This window comes from Stenella coeruleoalba (genome assembly GCF_951394435.1).
Source record: "Stenella coeruleoalba genome assembly, chromosome: 10".
Lineage (NCBI taxonomy): Eukaryota > Metazoa > Chordata > Mammalia > Artiodactyla > Delphinidae > Stenella > Stenella coeruleoalba.
The window spans coordinates 60,488,572-60,509,280 of NC_137156.1; the positions used below are offsets into that span (position 1 = coordinate 60,488,572).

The 20,709-nt window shown below is 46.0% G+C and overlaps 2 protein-coding genes across 10 annotated transcripts in view; one reads left to right on the plus strand and one right to left on the minus strand.

Moving 5' to 3' along the window:
- ULK4 (unc-51 like kinase 4) overlaps window positions 1–13,638 on the plus strand; it is a 521,183-nt gene extending 507,545 nt beyond the window's left edge. For 4 of the 6 annotated variants that reach the window (XM_079933605.1, XM_079933607.1, XM_079933606.1 and 1 more), the window contains 2 exons: window positions 5,339–5,424; window positions 8,303–13,638. In XM_079933605.1, coding sequence (XP_079789731.1) covers window positions 5,339–5,424; window positions 8,303–8,366 — 150 coding nt within the window. In that variant the 3' untranslated portion in view covers window positions 8,367–13,638. The remainder of the gene's footprint in view (window positions 1–5,338; window positions 5,425–8,302) is intronic. The other 2 variants (XR_013830122.1, XR_013830123.1) reach the window with 2 other exon arrangements.
- A 149-nt stretch (window positions 13,639–13,787) lies between these two features.
- Window positions 13,788–20,709, minus strand: part of CTNNB1 (catenin beta 1) — a 42,087-nt gene continuing 35,165 nt past the window's right edge. For 2 of the 4 annotated variants that reach the window (XM_079933609.1, XM_079933612.1), the window contains exons 9-15: window positions 20,321–20,659; window positions 19,884–20,042; window positions 18,265–18,384; window positions 17,488–17,638; window positions 17,279–17,400; window positions 16,122–16,182; window positions 13,788–15,086 (exon numbers count right to left, since the gene is read on the minus strand). In XM_079933609.1, coding sequence (XP_079789735.1) covers window positions 14,878–15,086; window positions 16,122–16,182; window positions 17,279–17,400; window positions 17,488–17,638; window positions 18,265–18,384; window positions 19,884–20,042; window positions 20,321–20,659 — 1,161 coding nt within the window. In that variant the 3' untranslated portion in view covers window positions 13,788–14,877. The remainder of the gene's footprint in view (window positions 15,087–16,121; window positions 16,183–17,278; window positions 17,401–17,487; window positions 17,639–18,264; window positions 18,385–19,883; window positions 20,043–20,320; window positions 20,660–20,709) is intronic. The other 2 variants (XM_079933611.1, XM_079933610.1) reach the window with 2 other exon arrangements.

Genomic DNA, 20,709 nt, shown 5'->3' on the forward strand with positions numbered 1-20,709 from the left:
TGATTTGCAAATATTTTCTCCTAGTCTGTGCTTTGTCTTATTCTCTTATCAATCTTCTACAAAGAGCAAAGGCTTTTTAAAAATTTTTATTGATTTATTTTTTAATTTTTTAAATTGAAGTATAGTTGATTTACAATAATATTGGTTTCAGATGTACAGCAAAGTGATTCAGTTATACATACATATGTATATATTTTTTATTCTTTTCCATTATAGTTTATTGCATGATATTGAATATAGTTCCCTGTGCTGTACAGTAGGTCCTTGTTGTTTATCTATTTTATATATAGTAGTGTGTATCTGTTAATCCCAAATTCCCAATTTATCCCCCCTGCTTTCCCTTTGGTAGCCATAAGTTTGTTTTCTATGTCTGTGAGTCTGTTTCTGTTTTTAAAATAAGTTCATTTGTACTATTTTTTAGACTCCACATATAAGTGATATCATATATTTGTCTTTCTCTGACTTACTTCACTTAGTATGATAATCTCCAGGTCCATCCATGCTGCAAATGGCAAAATTTCATTCTTTTTATGGCTGATTAATATTCCATCATACATATATAAAGAGCAAAGTTTTTAACATTGATAAAGTCCAATTTGTCCATTTTTTTCTTTCAGAGGTTGTGCTTTTGTGTTGTATCTAAAAACTCATGAACAAACCCAAGGTCTCATATCTTTTGTCCTATAGTTTCTTCCAGAAGTTGTATAGTTTCACATTTTGCATTCAGATCCATGATCCATTTTGAATGATTTTTTTTTTTTTTTTTTTTTTTTTTGGCCATGCCTCACGGCTTATGGGATTTTAGTTCCCAGACCAGGGATCGAACCCAGGCCCTCGGCAGTGAGAGCGTGGACTCCTAACCACTGGACCGCCCAGGAATTCCCTTGAATGATGTTTTATTTGAGGTATTAAGATATGTTCCTAGGGTCATGTTTTTGCATAGGGATGTCCATTTGTTCTAGCATCATGTGTTCAAAAATGTTCCCCCATTCAGTTACCTTTGCACGCTTGTCAAAACTTTGATATTGTTTGTGTGGGTCTGCAAAAAATCCTGCTGGCGTTTTGATAGAAACTGCATTAAACCTATGTTTTGGGAAAATTAGTATCTTTACTATATTGAGTCATCTAATTCATGAACACATTATATCCATTTATTTAGTTTTTTTTAAATTTTTTCAGCATTTTATAATTTTTAACATATAGATCCTGACATATTTTGTTAGATTTATATCTTTGAAATTTGTCAGAACTTGCTTTATGACCCAGCATGTGGTGTATGTTGAAAAGTTTCCATGGACATTTGAAAAGAACATATATTCTGCAGTTGTTAGATGAATTTTTCTATATATGTCGATTAGGTCAGGTTTGTTAATCTTGTTGTATAAAACGTCCATATCCCTTCTGATTTTCGTATGCATGTTACTGGGAGAGATTGAAAAATATCCCAGAATGATTATGGATTTGTGTAACTCTCACTTTGGTTCTGTCACTTTTTTGTTTTACAGATTTTGAGGTTGTTATTAGGTACGTTTAGAATTTAGACTTGATATATCTTCCTGGTCAGTTGATCTTTTTTTTTTTTTTTAAATTTATTTATTTATTTATTTTTGCTGTGTTGGGTCTTCGTTTCTGTGCGAGGGCTTTCTCTAGTTATGGCAAGTGGGGGCCACTCTTCATCGCAGTGTGCGGGCCTCTCACTGTCGCGGCCTCTCTTGTTGTGGAGCACAGGCTCCAGACGCGCAGGCTCAGTAGTTGTGGCTCACGGGCCTAGTTGCTCCGCGGTATGTGGGATCTTCCCAGACCAGGGCTCGAACCCGTGTCCCCTGCATTGGCAGGCAGGTTCTCAACCACTGCGCCACCAGGGAAGCCCAGTTGATCTTTTTATAAATATGATCTGTCTCTCTTTATTCCTAGTTATAATTATTGGCTTAAAGTCGACTTTGTCTGATATTAGCTATACCAACTTCCTTTGGTTACAATTTGTGTGGCGTCTCTTTTTTCGTTCTTTAAACTTCAGTTGCTCTGTGCTCTTATATTTAAGGTATGTTTGTGAGCATCGTGTAGTTGTGTTTTATTTTGGTTATATCTAATCTAACAATGTTAGTTAATCTTTTATTTGTAGTACTTGGTAAATTTAGATATTGATATATTTGGGCCTACATTTACCACATTACTCTTATTTCTGCTCTGTTTTTCCTTCCCTCTTTGGGTTTGGGTTTGGGTTTGTTTTGCTCTTTTTCTAGTTTCTTAACATGAAAGCTTGGATTATGGATTTGAGACGTTTCTTTTTTAATGTAAGTATTGTACTATAAATTTCTCTTTAAGCACTACTTCAGCTGCACCCCACAGACGTTGATATATTGTATTGACATTTTCATTCAGCTCAGAATCATTTCTAATTTTCCTTGGGATGTCCTCTTTGATCCTTGGATTATTTGAGTGTGTTGTTTAACTTCCAAGTGATTTGGAGATATTTTTGTTATCTTTGTTATTTATTTCTAGTTTAATTCCATGATGATCAGAGAATATAATTTATATGATTTCAGCTCTCTTAAATTAGTAAATATTTGTTTTATTACCCAGAATATTGTATACCTTGGTGAATGTTCCTGGATTCTCGGGAAAAAATGTAAATTCTGCTGTTGCTGGGCTTCGTGCTCTACGAATATCAGTGAGATCCAGTTGGATGACGGTGTTGTTCACCTTTTCCATATCCGTGCTGATTTCTGGTCTGCTCATCCTATCTGTTACTATAAGAGTTATTTGAAGTCTCCAGCTACAGCTGTGGACTTGTCTGTTTTTCCTTTCAGTTGTATCAGTTTTTCTTTATGTATTTTAAATTCCTGTTGTTAGATGCATACACATTTATTGTTTTATCTTCTGAGTGAGAGAACCCTTTTATCAGGATGCTATGTCTTTATTTATCCCTGATAATTTTCTTTGTTCTAAAGTCTTCTTTGCCTCATATTAATACAGCCACTCTAGCTTTCTGTTGATTCCTGTTTGTATGGTGTATCTTTTTTAACCTTTTACTTTAACCAACACAGGTTGAAGGTGAGCCTAGAAGTTCATAAATAATTTTATGGGGTTGCTTTCTTGAGCTCTTCCCTGTTATTATCTCCCCAGTACTTTCTGGCTCCCTGGTCTCCCATTTTCTGTCTGGCCACAAACTGCTTAACCTCCACAACCGTCATGTCGGGGCCAAACACTGTGAGAACAGAGAGAGAGAGAAGAGTTTTGGCTGTTGGCTCCTGTTGCTGCCACCACTGCCACCACAGAATTGCCTGGGGCCTGGGGCAAGAGAGAACTGAGGAAAAGGAAAGGGGGGGTTCGTCTAATCTCTCTGAGCTTTTCCAAGTTTCCTTTCCCATTCCTCAAGCCTGGCTTCTCCTGGGGCTCTCTCGTGTGCCCCACTTCTGGGGTTTGGGTGTGTTGAGTTCAAGGTGGTCTGTACTGGAGGGAGAGGGGAGACGGCGCTTCGGTTTCAGGGTCCTTCCCCAGTCTGCCAGTGTTGTTTACTTTTCAGTGTTCTGAGAGAGCTGCGCTGTGCATTCTGTTCAGGCTTTACATGGAAAGGGTGGCATGTGCTTTCTCTGTCTTTCCCAGAACTCGAACCTCTGATTGATATTATTTAAAATTTTTATTTTCTAATTAACTCATATTGATAGAACAACAGTTGACGTTGCTAGTAAGAGTTCAGGTAAGTGGCCAAATCACATAGTTTTCAATGAATTCTCTTGACTTTGTTTATGCTTGCATTTATGTCAGCTGCACACGGTGCTATTCTCGTCTCTCCCTTTGATCACATAGTTTTCTTCTGTTTGCACCTTCCAACTAGCCTCGTGAGTGAATGTAGTCTTGTTATCTCTTTGCAACTTGGAGCACAGCCTCTTACCCACGATCCCACGGTAGGGCTGGTCAGGGCAGTGAGTCTGGATGTAGCTCAACTGAGCTGTATGAGGCAGGGTTTTGAGAAAAATTAGATGGGAATCCTCGCTGAAGACCCTTTCAGGGTAAGTTTGTGCTTGCTTCAGACAGAATTGAACTACAGCAGCCTTCTGAACTCATCAAGTGGGGTGTAATTTCAGAACAAATTTACACACAGCTCTTTTAAGATGCAAATCTTTGCAGAAATGACACCTGATGCAGTCGAGCTGGCAGCCGGGGTCTGGCACGCTCAGGAAGCGGGATAGGGTCTCAGTGCAGGTGCACATTCATTCACGTGCAATTCAGAGGCCACATTAAGGTCTAACTACCCCTGTGACCTTCCTATCACCATGAGTGATTGATTAAGAAATGTTCAGCCTCTCCCTGAGAACTAGAGAGATGATAATCCAGCCCTGGTTGCTATGATCAAGTGGAAAGACAGAAAATGGTGGGGACAGCCGAGGCCAGCCTGGTTCCAGCCTCATGTGGGGTTAGGGTCAAGCTCCCTGTGTACTGCCGTAGTGGTCCCTTAATCTCACTAAGCTTCAGTCACCTCATCTATAAAACACACTGCATGCTTACCTTGCAAGGTGAGGCTACTGAAAGGGATAAGTGAGAAAATGTACAGGAAACTGCAGAGCCTTCTGAAATGTGAAGTTCCATACAAGTGTTTATTAGAAAATATTTATTAAATATCAAAGATAAAAATAGGACATGAAAGGTGAATTAAGAGAAACAGTCGAATTGCAGAATCAAGGTTCATTCCTGAAGTCTTCTCTGCCTCGTAGGGCATGGACTCGTTTTACCGAAGGGCTGAATTAGGAGGTCTCCAGGAGCCTGGGCTGGGTCAGCACCTATCCGAGTCCCTTCCAGCCCTGAGAGTTTATGATTCTGCCTCCGGTGCCCAAGTGTCCCTCCTCTGTGTCTCCCGGGACGGTGGCCATTGGCAGAGGCACACTTCCCAGGGTACGCAGGTGAGGGTGTGACCAGTTTGATTCCTAGTGCCTCTTTCTTTTCCCAGGCTCCTGAGATCACGGGAGCCCAGCATCATCCTTCTGTCCATATGAAAGAGGTTGTGTCGGGCTTGGGACGCATGGGCCCACTGGGTCCCGGAACCGACAACTGGAAAGTTTGTTCACCCATGATCTGCTTTAACTGAAATGTTCAGGCTTCCAGAACACAGACCCTCCTGAGGGACCGACAGGAGGCACCCCATCCTCCCCTGGCGCATCTCCAGCTGCAGCAGGACTCCTTCCTGCTCACCCCAAGGGTTGCCTCCGTGGTCAGCAGCGCACTGGGGCTCAGGGCTCACTGCCCAATAGCACTGGTGGCCTGAGACTCAGGGTGCCCGTCCAACGGATCATGGGTCGGGGATGGGCCAGCCGACCGCTTTCCTCTCCCTCCCTTGCAGATCACCTCCAATGAGAAGCACCTGGAGAGCCTCAAGAATTCGGGCAGCCTCCTGCGGGCTCTGGAGTGGCTGGCTCCGGCTGGGGGGTACGTAGGCCCAGGAGGGCTGTGGGAGGAGCAGCACAGAGCGTACCTGGGCTCAGAAATAGCCTGGCATTCCTTTTCTCCGCTTTCTTTCTTCCCCCGACCCCCAGTTTCCCCTACACACCAGGGACCGTCACCTTCCCGCCTGACACTGCCCACTGAGATCCCTCCCTCCCAGTGTGGGATGGGCCACTCTGCCCCCCCACCCCCCAGGAGTCCCCACTGTGGAGGCAGGGAGAGGTAACGGGAGGGAGAAAAGAAGAGCATCCCGGCCCTGCAGTGCGGGGAGGCCGTATTCCCATGTACAGATGGCGACGGGAGCGGATTATGACCAGGTGGGAGACCTGATGAACCTCATGAGAAAAGCAGTACCTGTGTGTGCACACGTGCCCCCCGCAGCAGCCTGGCCAGAGGCCCCATTACCACCACCTTGCAGAGGGTCTGGAGGCCCACTCTATAGCCCCGGCTGCCGTCAGAGGGAAAACTTGAACGCCTAGAACAGTTTGACACGGAGAAGCTGAGGTTAGGTCAGCCTCTCAGTCCTCAGCTTCACAGTCAGTACGTCTAGAGCATCCTGGAAGTGAGGTGCCGAGAGCAGGACGGCCGTGTCACCCGGAACACGCTGCACCCTGTGGAGGGAGGAACCGGCCTCTCTGCCAGCCCCCCGGTGACGCCGATACTGGTGTAGTGAGGGCGCTGGGAGGGTTCTTGCCGTTGCCGCACACACCCCTGCACTCCCTGGAGAGGCGGTTCCGGGGTTGGGGGGGGCAGGTAGGGCTGACGAGTCATTTAAAATGTTAGTGCCACGTGACCAGAGAAAAATGGCATGGGAATAAAGAGAGAACTGCCCCCGGGTATCCACCCTTTAGGCAGCCGGTGTGCTGTGTAATGGCTCACTGCATGTGACAGTGCCAGGGCCTGGCAGGTGGGCTCTGGGGGCGGTTCAGGGGCTTGATTAAATGACTCGGGTGAGTGCCTTGTCCCCAGAGCTGAGGGAGGCGGCCGGAGGGCGTGGTGGCCCCTGAGCTGCAGCTGCTCTCCCTGCCCTGGGGAGGAGGCCCCCCCTGCTAAGGGGTACCTGGCCTTCGCTGGGTGTGCGGGACGCGGGGTGGTGCACGGCATTCCTGGTAGTTTGTTTTCAGGGCCACAAGGTTCTATGGAATCTGCTTCCTGGTGTTTGGGGTTTTGTATTAGTTGGAGGAGCATATGCGGCTGAGGTACTGCTGGGAAGGTGAGTCTGCGAAGGCTCAGCTCCAGGCAGCCTTGTTGTATTAATCCTGGATTGGGTGGGGAGGGGACAGCGCCTCCTGGCCTACCCCACCCCCTTTACTCTGTAGCTTAAGCCAAAGATGTCAGTTCTTACCCGTGGTTACTGTGAGCTGAGGGGAAGGACGGGCTGACTTTGATGGGAGGGGCCCCTGCTCAGCCCGGTGGCCCCTGTGGTGTGTGAGGCACGGACACTGGCTCCCCGGGCTGGGCCACAGGCCTTCCGCTAGACTGGTTTTTGTGAGGAGCAGGTGATGACCATACCTGGGGACCCTGGGCTTGTGCAGACAGCTGAGATGAGGCCCCTGTGAGCAGAGCAGATGTGTGCTGGCAGAGGGTGGGAGAGCCACCGGGAGGCATGGACTTGAGTGGGGAGCTGCTGAGAGCCCTTCCTCTCCACGGCCTGCCTGTGTGGGACTCCCCCGCCCCCCAGCTGGGTCCGAGGCCGGCACATCTTCGTGCTGTACCAGTTTGGGAGCGCTGGACCCAAATTTGGACCAAGCATGTGAAAACGTGCCTCCCTGAGGCTGATGGCCTCTTCCATACCCACACGTGTCACTCCAGCAACTAACACGTCTACACCAGGCAGATCTCATACTGGCCGACAGGCTGCTGCTCTGAAATTGTCCTGTTCGGGCTTTGTTCGGATGGCCCCACCAGAAAAAGGGTTTCTCATGTTGACAAAGAGTGACTGGATGGCAGCATTCTCAGTTCTGATGGGGCCCTGCCAGGTGGGTGTGTCCTCCTTGCCGGTCACTGGCCCCCAAGGGCTGCTCTGGCAGGTGGAGCGGGCAGCACGGCTCCACCCGGGTAGCCTGGTCTCAGCCGGGAGCAGGCCAAGTTCAAGTGCATTCCCTCAGCCCTCAAAGGGGCCTTTGATGCACAGAGCAGGAATGCATGGCACCATCTCCGACCACAGTCCTGTCCCCCTGCGACCCACCTCTTTTATGCAGCCCCCTGGCATTTGGCAACAGCTGTATTTCTGTGTAGCGAAGGGTGTGCTATCAGCTAATTTTATACTTCAAGGCACACTGCTGTGCGCCATTCTTTTCTTTGGTGACAGTTGTTAAGGCACAGGTTTAAATGTGTCTCAAACAAGTTGCTCCAATAACGAAGTTTCCATTTGAAGCTCTTAATTGCACATCCACACCTATGAGAATAAGAAACCCAAAGCTTCTGGCTGATTGGCCAGGAAGGGGCAGCATGGAGCAGGGAGTGTCAGCAGCTGGGATCTTTGCTGGATGGCACAAGTCAGCTGCAGGCAGGCGCCGGGCAGGCTCACTGTGGGCCTCGGGCCAGCAGGCTCTGGCTGCCGTCCGCCTGACTTGCCCTCACAGCTCAGCATCGGTGCACCTGGCCAAAGTGGGCTGAGACGTCGAGGGGTGGGTGGCAGGGCCAGTGCTGAGCCCCTGTGGGACTGTGGGCTGCGGGGTCCTCACCTCATGGCCCTGGAGCCTGCAAACGCTGTTTCTGCTTCTCAAGATGATGCTAGGGGCAGCTCTGGGAAGCAGCTGGTCCATCAGGTACTCGGGTGCAAAAGAGGCCAGCCCCTTTGGAAGACAGAGCATTTTACCCTGGGGATGCCTAAATGTCTCTACTTTGGTTTTTCTCACAGTTCGTCGGCCAACAGTGCAGTGGCTTCCTTGGCCCTGGAGATCCTCCAAGCTGCTGGACACTAGGCAAGAAGGCATTTAGCGCGAGCCCACTCTGCGGCACCCACCCTCAGCTACACACGTTCACCACATGGCACCTACAGCTCTATTTGGATCTAATAAAGTCAGCTGAACCCAGAACCTCTGGCTGAGATGATCTAACTCCAGACCCTAGAAAACCCACTCAGAATGGACCTCCTCAGTGCATGTGTGATGCATCTGGGAACCCCAGGTTTGCTAGCTGTTCTCAGAATGCTCTTTCCCTGTGTGGGCCAGGTAGGCCTCTGCTAAAGCCTGCACTGCCTGTGCTAGTCTAGGCCTGCCAGCGTCTATAAGCATCTTGCTTCTCTGGAGAAGATTTAACAGGCTAGGCAGGAATGCTCTCCCAGCTACAGCTCCAGAGCAAGCCTTTGGAAGTTATAGTCTCTTCTCTTCCTCCTACTTTTACCTGCTTGGCTTTTCTTCATTTCAGGGATGAAGTGATTCCAAGAATCTTGGGGAGAACTGGGCAAGACTGCACTAACAGGAACAGGTGGTTAAAACTTTGCCTAAAGGAATGCAAAACGCTCAAGGAATGCTGGCTTCCTTGAAGATCTGCTCATCTAGATGGGATGATGGCATCAAGGTAGAATCATACCCCCAACTTCTACCAGTGACCCCCCTTATCCTCGAAGCCATTCCGGCTTCTTCCTCACACATATGCCCTTAGTGCCCCCTGTGTAAGAGTCAAGCCTGTGAAAATACTGGGTGGACACTGCGGAAAGGGGCTGGGACTGTTGTACTGAGGGAGGGAGGGGTGGACCGTGGGCAGCTTGAACCAGGTGAGCAAGTTGAGAACATTCCTTGGCCTCCTCTCTGGGTCCTCTGTTTCCCCACCTGCAGAATGAAAGGGCTCGACTAGATCAGTGGCTGCAGTGCTCTGGGCTGCTTAGAGAGGGGATCTGCCCCTTGACACACACTGCCTGAGCCCAGATGGGCTTCTGTCCCAGGCAACAGCCCCTATGTGGGGGGAATGGGCGGGGGACGCAGAAGCGGGAGGCACAGGGGCACAAAGGCGGCCCCACACCTACTGCATCACGGGAAGCTGGGCACACTGTCGCCAACAGGCCCACTTTGCCGCGGTGATCTGGGTAATGTGCCAGCTTCCATTTGGCTTTGTAACAAACACGGCAGCTCCGTGCCCCCCTCCGTCAAAGGCGTGGATGTCACTTACTTTATTTAAACCTCACCACCTGCCAAGCAGACCTTCTTATCTCCATTTCACAGGTGAGAAAACTGAGGCTCAGAAGAGCCAGTCCACTTGCCCAAGGCCCCACTGCTGGGTTGAACTCGGGACTAGGACTCCGCAGCCTGTGTGTCTGCCAGTGGGATGTCCAGAGTCGAGCTGAGTAGCAGGGCTGTAAGGGGGAACCCCACCCAGGAGCAGGCAGTGTCCTCTGCTCTCATAGCCTCCTAACTGCCCACAGGAAGTCCTGCTGGGCAATGTGCCCATCACCAGGCTGTGCACCCAGGTGGCCCTGGCCTGGCTGGATTTGTTCCTGGGGTGGGGGAAGCTGATGGGGAGCAGCTGGAGGCCTGGCCCTCAGCTCCTGTTGCTTTGCCTCTTTGGTCCAGGGAACAGGCACAGTTCTCCCTGTTTTCCCAGAAAATCTGTTCTCTCCTCTTTCATTCAGCTCTTAGGGGAAGCACCCTGGAGTTCGGGACCTAGAGTCCCCCAGAAGGTATTTCAGAGCCATCGAATTCGTCTTTCTCTACCCTTTTGAGTTGAGCAGGGAGGAGTCTTTGCTGCTTAAGGTGAAACAGGAGGAAAGTTTTAAAATTCCAGAACCACGTTAAGTGGACCGTGCCTGGCCCTGAGTCCCACAGCCTCGCCTCTTTGAGGAAGGGCGTATTTGAATAGGCAAGGGGCAAGGAGGAGATGTTCCCAGGCAGGGCTAGTACCCACCAAGGGTGTTCAGTGCAGGGGGACAGGCGCTAAAGCCAGCCCACGCCAAGTTCTGCACCTGGCATGAGGCTATGTCCTCCTTTTTGTCCTTCTCACAAAGGTGCCTTATGAAAGCAGCACCCCCAATCCTAATGAGCTGAGGCAGGGACATGAGCAGTCTGGCTGAGTAGACAAGAGGGAGGCGGAGAGCAGTGCCCTTCCCTGCCCCACACGAGAGGCCCATACCCTTTTGTGGCTTCCCCGGCTCCAGTTCTGAGAAGACCTGGGCCCCAGCCACCCATCAGAGCTCTCAGGATTCTCACAGTGACCAGAGGCCCAGACCCAGGTAACTACCGGCCCTCCTCTTCCCACCACCTCCAAGCTTTAGCTGTTTGCTAATTGGCTACATGTAGTCCGTCGGCTGAGCCCCCCAGGGATGAATGGCATCACTGAAGTTGCAGGGTGAGGGGGCAAAGGAGGCAGCAGGAGCATGCCTTGCATGGAGCGGAGCAGAGCGGACCGGCGAGTGGCTGCACTAGGCTGCCTTCTTTCCCTAACAACAGGCCCAAAGCTTTGAGACCTTGCCTCAACTTACAGCCTGAGAGTAGGTGCCCAGTGAGCTGTCCCTCTGTGACGATCTATCTGGGGTGACTCTGGCCTGGAGGGTATCCTGAGAGGAACTGACAGTCATCTGGCAGCTAAGCAAGTGGCTCTGTAGGACGCAGCAACAGAATTTACTGACTGACGGTTCTTTGGGCTTGTCTAGCTCTTCCTGTTTCCCATATTATCATGAGATTTCCCCTATTACCTCATGAGGTTCTGAGGTCAATTTTGTGAATGCAAGGCAGCTCTTAGCCCTGTGGGACAGCTCAGAAGCGGAGGCTCTGGTGGCTAAGGCTTTTGTCCATAGTGAGCGATAGTGAGAGGACCTGGGTCTCTCCTGCCTCCACTTGAAGCAAAATGCCCTTTATTCTCCCTCCTCCAACAACAGAAAAATATGTAGAAATAAATCTCTCTGATAAATGGACTTATGCAGGGGCTGAGGTAGGAGCCTCAGGAGGGAACTGGTAGGGAAGGGGGCGGCAAGAAGCTACAAAAGCCCAAAGAGGCTTGGCCCCTGGGGAGACCTGTCTGGAGTGGGGTGGGGACAAGACTCACTGAGTTTCAGGAGGCTTTGGCCCCAACAGCCTCAAGCTTCCAGGAGGCCAAGGGAGGGAAGGGGCAACAAGCACCAGCCTTGGCCCAGAATAAGGACCAGGGCGGTGTGGAGTCTTGATGTGACCTGGAAGAAGGCTGGCCTTTCACACCTGGCCTCTGGCCTCTCAGAGGCTTGATGCTGAGGTGGCAGAGGAGGCCAGTCACCCCCCTGTAGATTACGCATGAGGTGGGGAGGTGGAGTGGACACCACACAGGACGTTGATGAATAAGAAAAAGGAAGCACTACCTTTCAGCCTCCCGCCCCCATTATTTTCTAATTGCATTTGATGGGTGTTCACTCAAGCAAGGCAAGCAGTTAGATTCTCACCTAGTAGAACAAAACAACTGCAGTGGAGCAACTCAGCTCTCTGCTGGTTTACAAACCATACGGCACGATTCGGATCTTCTGTTTTTATTACACTAATCAAGACATATTTATCTCAAGATCTTTCACTGTCAAGGATTCCAATAACCAGATCAAAGCCTCATGTCTAGAACACCTCATCCAACATGGAAAAGCTTCATTTTTCAGCTCATTGGTGGTCACTGCAATGGGATCAGATGTCCTACGCACCTCCATCCCCAGGTAACCACTATTCTGTTTTTTTGTGGTAATCTAAATTTTCTTGCCTCTTAGGGGGCACTAATTTCTTTAGTTTTACTATCTCTGGATGATCTCCTTAAAGCAGTTTGCCTTTCTCTTTGCACCAGTGCAGTCCTACGGCATGCATTTGTGACTTGCTTTTGTTCGGTATCATATTTGAGATATACCCATACTATTGTGTTGAAGCTGTGGTCTTTTACTGCATTGCGGCCATTCTCTTGCAAATTATTGGACACATGGGCTTCCAGTGAGGGCTTCTGATATTTTGTTGATCATGGATTTTTTCTTGCATTAATTTCAGTTTTATCCAAATGGCTACCTAACTGTTCTACACTTTTACTAAAAAGTCCCTCTTTTTCACACTGACTTCCAGTGCTACCCTTAAAGTGTCTATTGTCTTCATCTTATTCTGTTCCCTTAGTGTATACTTCTACACACATGCCAATAACAGTGTAAATTTAACCACCTCTAGCTTTATAGTTAGGCCTTGACAGCTGACAGAACAAGTCCTCCTGTCATCTTATTCTTCACAAGTGTCTCTGCCGTTCTTGGCTCTTTGTCCTTCTAAGTGCATTGCAGAACTACCTTTGCTGAATCAGATTAACCTTCATGTAAAGTTTTTACATGGAACTTCAAAACTATAATGATTTTAGGCAAAGCTCTGGAATGTTTTCTGGTTTTAAAAAAAAAAACCACCCTGCTGTGGTTCTTTATGTTAAAAGCTGAACTCACTAGAGATCTTCACTCTAACCAATAGCTCTAGCCTACCTAATAGTTATGCAATGCTGCCTTGGCTCTCTGTGTCATGCACTGGAGGCACAACTGCCCCCTCACCAGGTACACAAATGTTTCCTCTCCAATCCCAATTACATCTTAGACCACAGGGAAGAATTTATAAAGCTTTCTCAAAGGGTCCTCATCCAACAAAAAGGTACTGAATACATGTTTTTAAATACACAGTAAATCACAAACAGCCCTCCCTAAGCACAAAACACTTCCATGCTTTTTAAAGCCCAAAACACAAGTTCTAACAAACAGCTCTACTGACTCTGCCCTCAGGGATGAACTAAGCTTGTCAGACCTACCACCAGGATGACAGGCTCACCTGGCAGAGAGCATGGAAGAAGGCCCATTCTAGTTCTCTCTGATATGTTCAGATAAACATCGGCAGGTAAACCATCTTAACTATCAGTTCAAAGTGGAGTTGAAGGAATTCCCCGCTCCAAATGAGTCACACTTCTGTGAAGGTGCTTGAAGTCCAAATCCAGGTGAGTAATTCTTCATTATTACCTTAAAGGAATGAAACCATGTGATGGAGTCTGGGGTGGGGGATGCCTATTGGGCAACACAGGACAATACTGAAAGCCAAAGAACTAGATGCCTTTAGTCACGTGGGCAGGATTATACACATGGCTGCAGCCAGGATGAAGGAGTCTTGGCCATAGGCTCTAAGCCCAGAGTCCTTCAGTTGGAGACGATGGACTCCCCCCTCTTCTTACACAAGCTCAGAATCAACGTTCAAGGCTGAAACACTTTTGGTGCAATTTAACCCAGGGGTAAGTGCTAAAGAGGCTTGGCAAACAAACAATTCCGTCTACTAGCAGTAAGGCTCTTTCCATCATTACTTAAGTTTATTCAACTTCATCCTGAGGAAGACACATAGTGAAATAATTTATTACCCTCGCAAACCACTAAGTGACAAGGAAAAAAAGGTGACACAATCGAATGAATTAAAAGTTTAATTCTGAACCATTTTTATAACCGCATTTTCTCTTGAAGCATTGTATCACCGCAGGTTACAACAACTTTGGGATAAAAGGCAACTGGTAAACTGTCCAAAACAAGGTTCCAAATAACACCTCTTACTGATTTACCCTACCCATACATATCCCAAATAAAGTTTTTGATCAAAAACATGAAATAGATCCACCTGCTTATTTTAAGCATATTAAAAAGGAAACTAATTGGACCATTTCTATTTGTCTATTTTATACAAAAAGGCTACACAATGTTACACTTTATTCAGATTACAATTAGAGTGATTATGAATTAATTAGTGTTCTACACCATTACTCAATTTTTAAAAATTAGAAATTGCTGTAGCAGTATTCACTATAACTTAACACTATGAGAGACTTAAAAAACTAACAGTTACTGCAAAAAAAAGAAAAAAAGAAAAAAAAAAGCTACTTCAAAGCAAGCAAAGTCAGTACCATTACAGATATTTTAAAAAAAATTTTAACAAGCAAGGCTAGAGTTTGATAAATTCCATCTTGTGATCCATTCTTGTGCATTCTTCACTTCTTGAGTCACTCCCAAAATCCATTTGTATTGTTACTCCTCGACCAAAAAGGACCAGAACAAAAAGTTTACTTCAATTGTTCCCATAGGAAACTCAGCTTGGTTAGTGTGTCAGGCACTTTCTGAGATACCAGCCCACCCCTCGAGCCCTCTCAGCAACTCTACAGGCCAATCACAATGCAAGTTCAGACAATACAGCTGTATAAAGAGAGAAAGGCTGCTATTAATGTTTAGAACAGCAAATGTTACTCATTTGAGTATTAAGTTGCAAAAGCTGTGGCAAAAAACATTAAAGTTAATAACTTCCACACATGACCACGTTAACAAACCAGAAATCTGAGAACATTCACATGTTCCAAGACATCTCCTTTCAATGTATCTTTTTTTGTGGCAGATTTACAAATAGGCCTAAACCACTCCCACCCTACCAACCAAGTCTTTCTGAAGTTCTGTAGGCAGAGTAAAAGTATTTTACCCAAACTGGCTTTTTTAACTTCTTACCTAAAGGATGATTACAGGTCAGTATCAAACCAGGCCAGCTGATTGCTGTCACCTGGAGGCAGCCCATCCATGAGGTCCTGGGCATGCCCCAGATCTGGCAGCCCATCAACTGGATAGTCAGCACCAGGGTGGTGGCCGCCCATCTCATGCTCCATCATGGGGTCCATACCCAAGGCATCCTGGCCGTATCCACCAGAGTGAAAAGAACGATAGCTGGGATCTAGGAGAGTCAGGGGTAGCAACGAAATGGGTAAGGGAGAGAGAGAGAGAGAAGACACAGAAGTGAACACTAAGGTTAGGGACATCCAAGGGCAGCAAGCTTGTCAGAAAGCGCTGCTTTCTAACCTCTTCAGCGTCTGGCTTTCTTCAGCTAAGTGCCAGTGCCAGGCCACCCACGAGGCCACACAAAGCCTGTTTCCACCAGAGGCAGACCAGCAGGTTCTAGTCCTGAGCCTCTGGCATTTACCCAGGCAGGGACAGGTTCCTGAGGGGGGAGCAGCAGCAAGCAATCTACTGTGTGTGACACCTAGGCATCAAGGAGTCATGGCAGGAGGTGAAGGCAATAACAAGGAGGTCTGGCAACTAATCTATTTGTTAGAAAGTCCAGGCGACACCCACAAAAGAAAACGTGCCAGTTTCCAATGAAACCTTTATATGTTTTGTATTAAGGGTTAACATTTACATGTACCTGTGAAAGGTAAGAAGCTTATAAGCTTTAGTGGTTAACTAGGAAAAACCAGGTAAGATTATAAATTTAAGATGAATAGTTACAGCTGTTAGTGGTCTACCCCTAATTATGCTCCACTCGCCACTACCCAGGTTTGAATTGTATTTTTAGAGTTTTCTGCAAAGCTAACTATGTAAATACCCGTCCCAGAGCTGAGCTTGGGGACAGAAGTTTCCATACTCTCACTTCCTGGGTGGGTTGTAGACACAGGTATTATGGGTTCTCTGAACAAAAAAAACTGAATAAAAAGCCAGGCGACTTGTAACATCCTGCACTGCACTGCGGAGGCCTAGCAGTAGTGACACATATTTATTGGTGTGATCCTACTGCTTGCTCAGTGTGTGGCTCAGAATTCCCTGTGCTCCAATAAAGATACTGTTGCTGACTCTAGAATTTAAGAACTGCCTTTAATTGCTACCACTACTTTCCTGCCAACACTGGTTTCCCAGATGAGCAAACCAGCTCTTTTGATAAAGCTTTGGACCTTTAGCTTGATTTGGAGATAATCAAGAAATGTGAGACACATACCATCCTGGCGATATCCAAGGGGTTCTCCCTGGGCACCGATATCAAGTCCAAGATCAGCAGTCTAGATAAACAGGTATAAAGCAAAGAAGCAAAATGAAAATTCTCAACTCAAAGCATACTGTCCAATATTTTGAAAACATACTTATTTTCAGATTATGAAAAGAATAAAGAACTCAAACATTATAGAAATACTTAGAAAATGCAGAATTATTTTGAAATACAGATGTATACAATACAGAAATACTTCAAACTCTACCCTTCAAAGATACCTAGAGATACCTAGAGAAACATGTTTTCCCATTGCACACAGTATTAAAAATACTAATTTATTCTTTCCACAAGTATACATTATTAAGTACTTACTACGTGCCAGGCACTGTTCCTGGTGCTAGAAATAGAACAGGAAACAAAACAGGCAAAGTGTCTACCCCCAAAAGGAGCTGCTGACAGGATATGTTATATGAAAAGACTTTTAGAGCCTGCGCAGCTAGAAGAACAAAGTTGCCATTAACTGTGAGAGGAGAGGTCTGGAGAAAGGGAGTGGGTGAGGCAGTTCAGAGCTCAAGATGGAACATATTAAGATTGCCTATTAAACAGCCAACTAACATACTACTCACTGTTGGGCAGTTTGCTTTATTTTTTTTCCACCTAACAATATACAGGATCTTTCTCCTTTCATTCAACAAATATAATTCACTTTATGACTATGTACCATAATTGAAAAAACTTTCAGGGTGGTTCTACTGTTTCAATGAACAACTGTACTGAGGACAAATACTGAACAAATTAATAGAAATTCAAGTAGAAAAGTAGGTGAAAAATTGAGCATTTTTTAAGAAGTACTGATAAACCGACCTCCAACTAACAGTGGTTAATAGACTGCCTCTTTCCTAACAACCTTTTGAAAAATGTTCTTTAATCTGCTAACTTTTTCATCTGTCTCCCTTGGAAATTCTAACTTGTTTGTTCTGAATAGGCTGTTTTTAAAGCTGTAGTTTTTCCTCACAGCAGTTGCTAAAAGAGTGTAAAGAATGAATATTCAAGCCAAGGACACAGTCAGTGCAAATGAACGTGTACTGAGTGGTTTGAGAGGAAACCACAAACCGCCTTATACCTGCTCTAGCAAACAGCCAAATAAACGTGCTCACGCTGCCTACCTCATTCCAAGCCATTGGCTCCGTTCTGAAGAGAGAACTGGTCAGCTCAACCGAAAGCCGTTTCTTATAATCCTGTGGCTTGTCCTCAGACATTCGGAACAAAACAGCAGCTGCGTATGTTGCTGGGAGAAGGATGGAATAAAGGTCCTTGAGGAGAAGCTGGGGGTCACTGTACACAAGCTAAAGGCTCTGGTTCCTTTCCTACTTACCCACGCCTTCATTCCTAGAATGAAGTAATTCTGTCAGAGGAGCTGTGGCTCCCTCAGCTTCAATAGCTTCTGCAGCCTCCTTGTCCTGAGCGAGTTCACAGAGGACCCCTGCAGCTACTCTTTGGATATTTTCAATGGGAGAATAAAGCAGCTAAGGAGAAAACATACACCCAAAACCTAATTAAGCCTAAAGTTAAAACATGACAAGCACCCACTGCACTGTAAACATTCCCAATTCAGAGTGTAAGCGGTATTTGTACTGCTTGTATTAAATCATAAGCTCTAAATTTATGTTCTTGAGTGATGCTCAGGAGCAATGGTTTTCTAGAGCATTTTTAGCTATGAACCTTTTCTTCAGAGTTTTATTCAAGCTAAAACTTGGAAGACCCAGAGGTGGCTGGAGGCCTGTGCTCTAGCAGCCCAGACCAGCTTTCGTCCCTTCAAAACTGAGCAACCCTAAAGGTGGAGTAGAAAGTCTCCTTCCTTTCTTGAGGTTCTAGTCCCAGTGTTTCTCCTTCTACTGCCCAAGAAAAACGAAGGGAATTTTTCATAAATGTATTCAACTGAAAGGACATGACACACTGAGATTCTATTTTTTATACTTTGAACAGGAAGCATGGGCAGTACTGCCATTTTAGAAATGGTGATAGTAGATGAAAAATTAAATGCTGGTGCCCCTATTTTGGTCTCTAATTTCCTGATATTTTGCTTATCTTTAAAATCCTGAAATTCTACTGACACACAGAATCTAGAACACCTCACTTAAAAGCAACATACCTGCACAAACAATGGAATGGTATTTAGGCCTCTGATAACAATTCGGTTGTGAACATCCCGAGCTAGGATGTGAAGGGCTCCAGTACAACCTTCAACTATTTCTTCCATGCGGACCCCCTCCTACCAAAAGAAATATGGTTAATAAATAGGGCATTGTCCTCTCTAAAGTTTATATACTTGAAAGGCTTTCTGTTCTGAGTAGCAATTACTAGATTATTCACATTATAAACCCAAAGTTCCCCCGAATTTGCAATTAATTAGTTCAGGAATGAAGGTGGACTCCATTCAGTTGAATGTCACTTTCTGAAAGTGGCCTCTTGTCAGCACTAATTCCAAGCAGCACCCCTCCCCCATCACGGTACTGTGCACAGCAAAGCACAGCTTCAATATACCTCTGAATCCCAAAGATAACTTTCTTACAGTCAGGGCACCAATCACTCTGGGTAAAGGGATATATAAAGAAAAGATACACAAAGATGGGAAAGTAACGTGCAGACTATGTCAGTGTTTTCCTTCAGATGCTCCCTCTATCTTTGTACATCTATGTGTATTTGGTGAAAACTTAGCAAAGTTTTATCACCAACTGCTAAAATTCTACTGAGCTGCCAGTAGAAAGTCCACTCACCCCCTCCAAGACTATTCAACTGATAGCCTATACGGGAGAAGGAAGTTAGCTTTTGCAAAATATAACTACAATCTCCTTTCCCTCTATCTGAGTTTTTTAAAAGGTCATAATTCTGCTACTTGCGGCAGCTTTTATATTCAACTTCATTTTTATAAGGACACAAAAGCTCCTTTCTTCCTAGAGAGATTTTAAAAGGTACCCTTTGCATTCTATTAAGCCACCTCATGGAGACAGGCCAACACCAAAAGTAATGAATAGAGAAAGGCAAAGCCTCCTAATGAGTGCATCCATATCACAACTAGCAATCAGAGTCTCAAGATCTGTTCTTGTAAAGTCTTGTTCTCTAAAGTAACCTGATTAAATACGAGAGAATCTTTGAAGGTCTGAGTCTTAAAACACGTTCTGAGGAATCAGAAGTGTCTTTAGATACTTGTAATGAAGCTAGTTTTAAGACTGCAAACTTGACATCAAAGTTTCAGGCTAAGATTATAGGTAAAGATCCCAGAAATGCTACTACTTAGTCTTGTAATTTGTTGGCATTCGTTAAGTCGAGGGAAATAGTTTTAAACCACTCTTGGAAGAGCTAGTAAAAGGTACGTTAAACATTTATAGGTAGAACTGCAGTGGGGGATAAGAGACTCTGAAATCAGACAGACTTGGATTCAAATTATGGCTCTGCTACTTCCTAAGGATGTGAACCTTTTGTATGGATTAAATGAGACCCCAAAGCAGTAAATCACACTCCACACCCCCATTGTACGATTGAGGAGGCAACGATGTTAAGGACATGTCAAAGGACATACCACTAGGGGCCACATTACTCCTTCTTATCTTCTATGCAGCCACAGAGACACGTCAGTTTTTTTAGTCAATAGCAAGCAGCCCTTCAGGCAGGCAGGAGGATGGAGGGAGCCAATGACCTCAGTAGTTCAGAATCTTATGGATTTTTGCATTCCTTTTAAATAGCCAGATGTCACTATTAAGATTCACCTACCACAAACTGCTGCTGTGTTCCACCCATAGATGTACGGCGCTGGGTATCCTGATGTGCACGAACCAGCAACTGAACTAGTCGTGGAATGGCACCCTGCTCACGCAAAGGTGCGTGATTTGCGGGACAAAGGGCAAGATTTCGAATCAATCCAACGGTAGCCTGCAGAAAAGAAGGAAGAGTAAAGAACTGGCAAACAACTCAACAAAACCATTTTCTTACCCTAAAATTCCTAACACACTACATCTATCACAATCACTTGAAAGTAAAACTGACTACAGAAACACTTCAAACCCTCACCTCCATCCCAGACATATTTCCTATTTACTAAAGCATACAACTCCTACTTACCAATGCCCGGTGCCTAGACAGCCATCTAATAATAGTCAGAGGCAGTTCATTTTCAATTCTGCAACCTTCTACTTTCACTGACAATTTACCTTGATCAGAGGCCAATGGGATGGTGGATGTAGGAGTTTAACCACAACTGGCAGTCCATAGTGAAGGCGAACAGCATTCTGGGCCATCTCAGCTTCCTGGTGTCGGCTGGTCAGATGACGAAGAGCACAGATGGCAGGCTCAGTGATATCCTCCCTGTCACCAGCACGAAGGACAGTACGCACAAGAGCCTCTATACCACCCACTTGGCACACCATCATCTTGTTCTTGTAATTATTGCAAGTGAGATTAGAAAGAATTCCAGCTGCGCAGGTGACCACATTTATATCATCTGAGCCCAGAAGCTGAACAAGGGTCCCAAGAAGACCTTCCATCCCTTCCTATGGAGATGAAAACAGACGCTCAGGACATATTCAGCTTGACTCTTTTC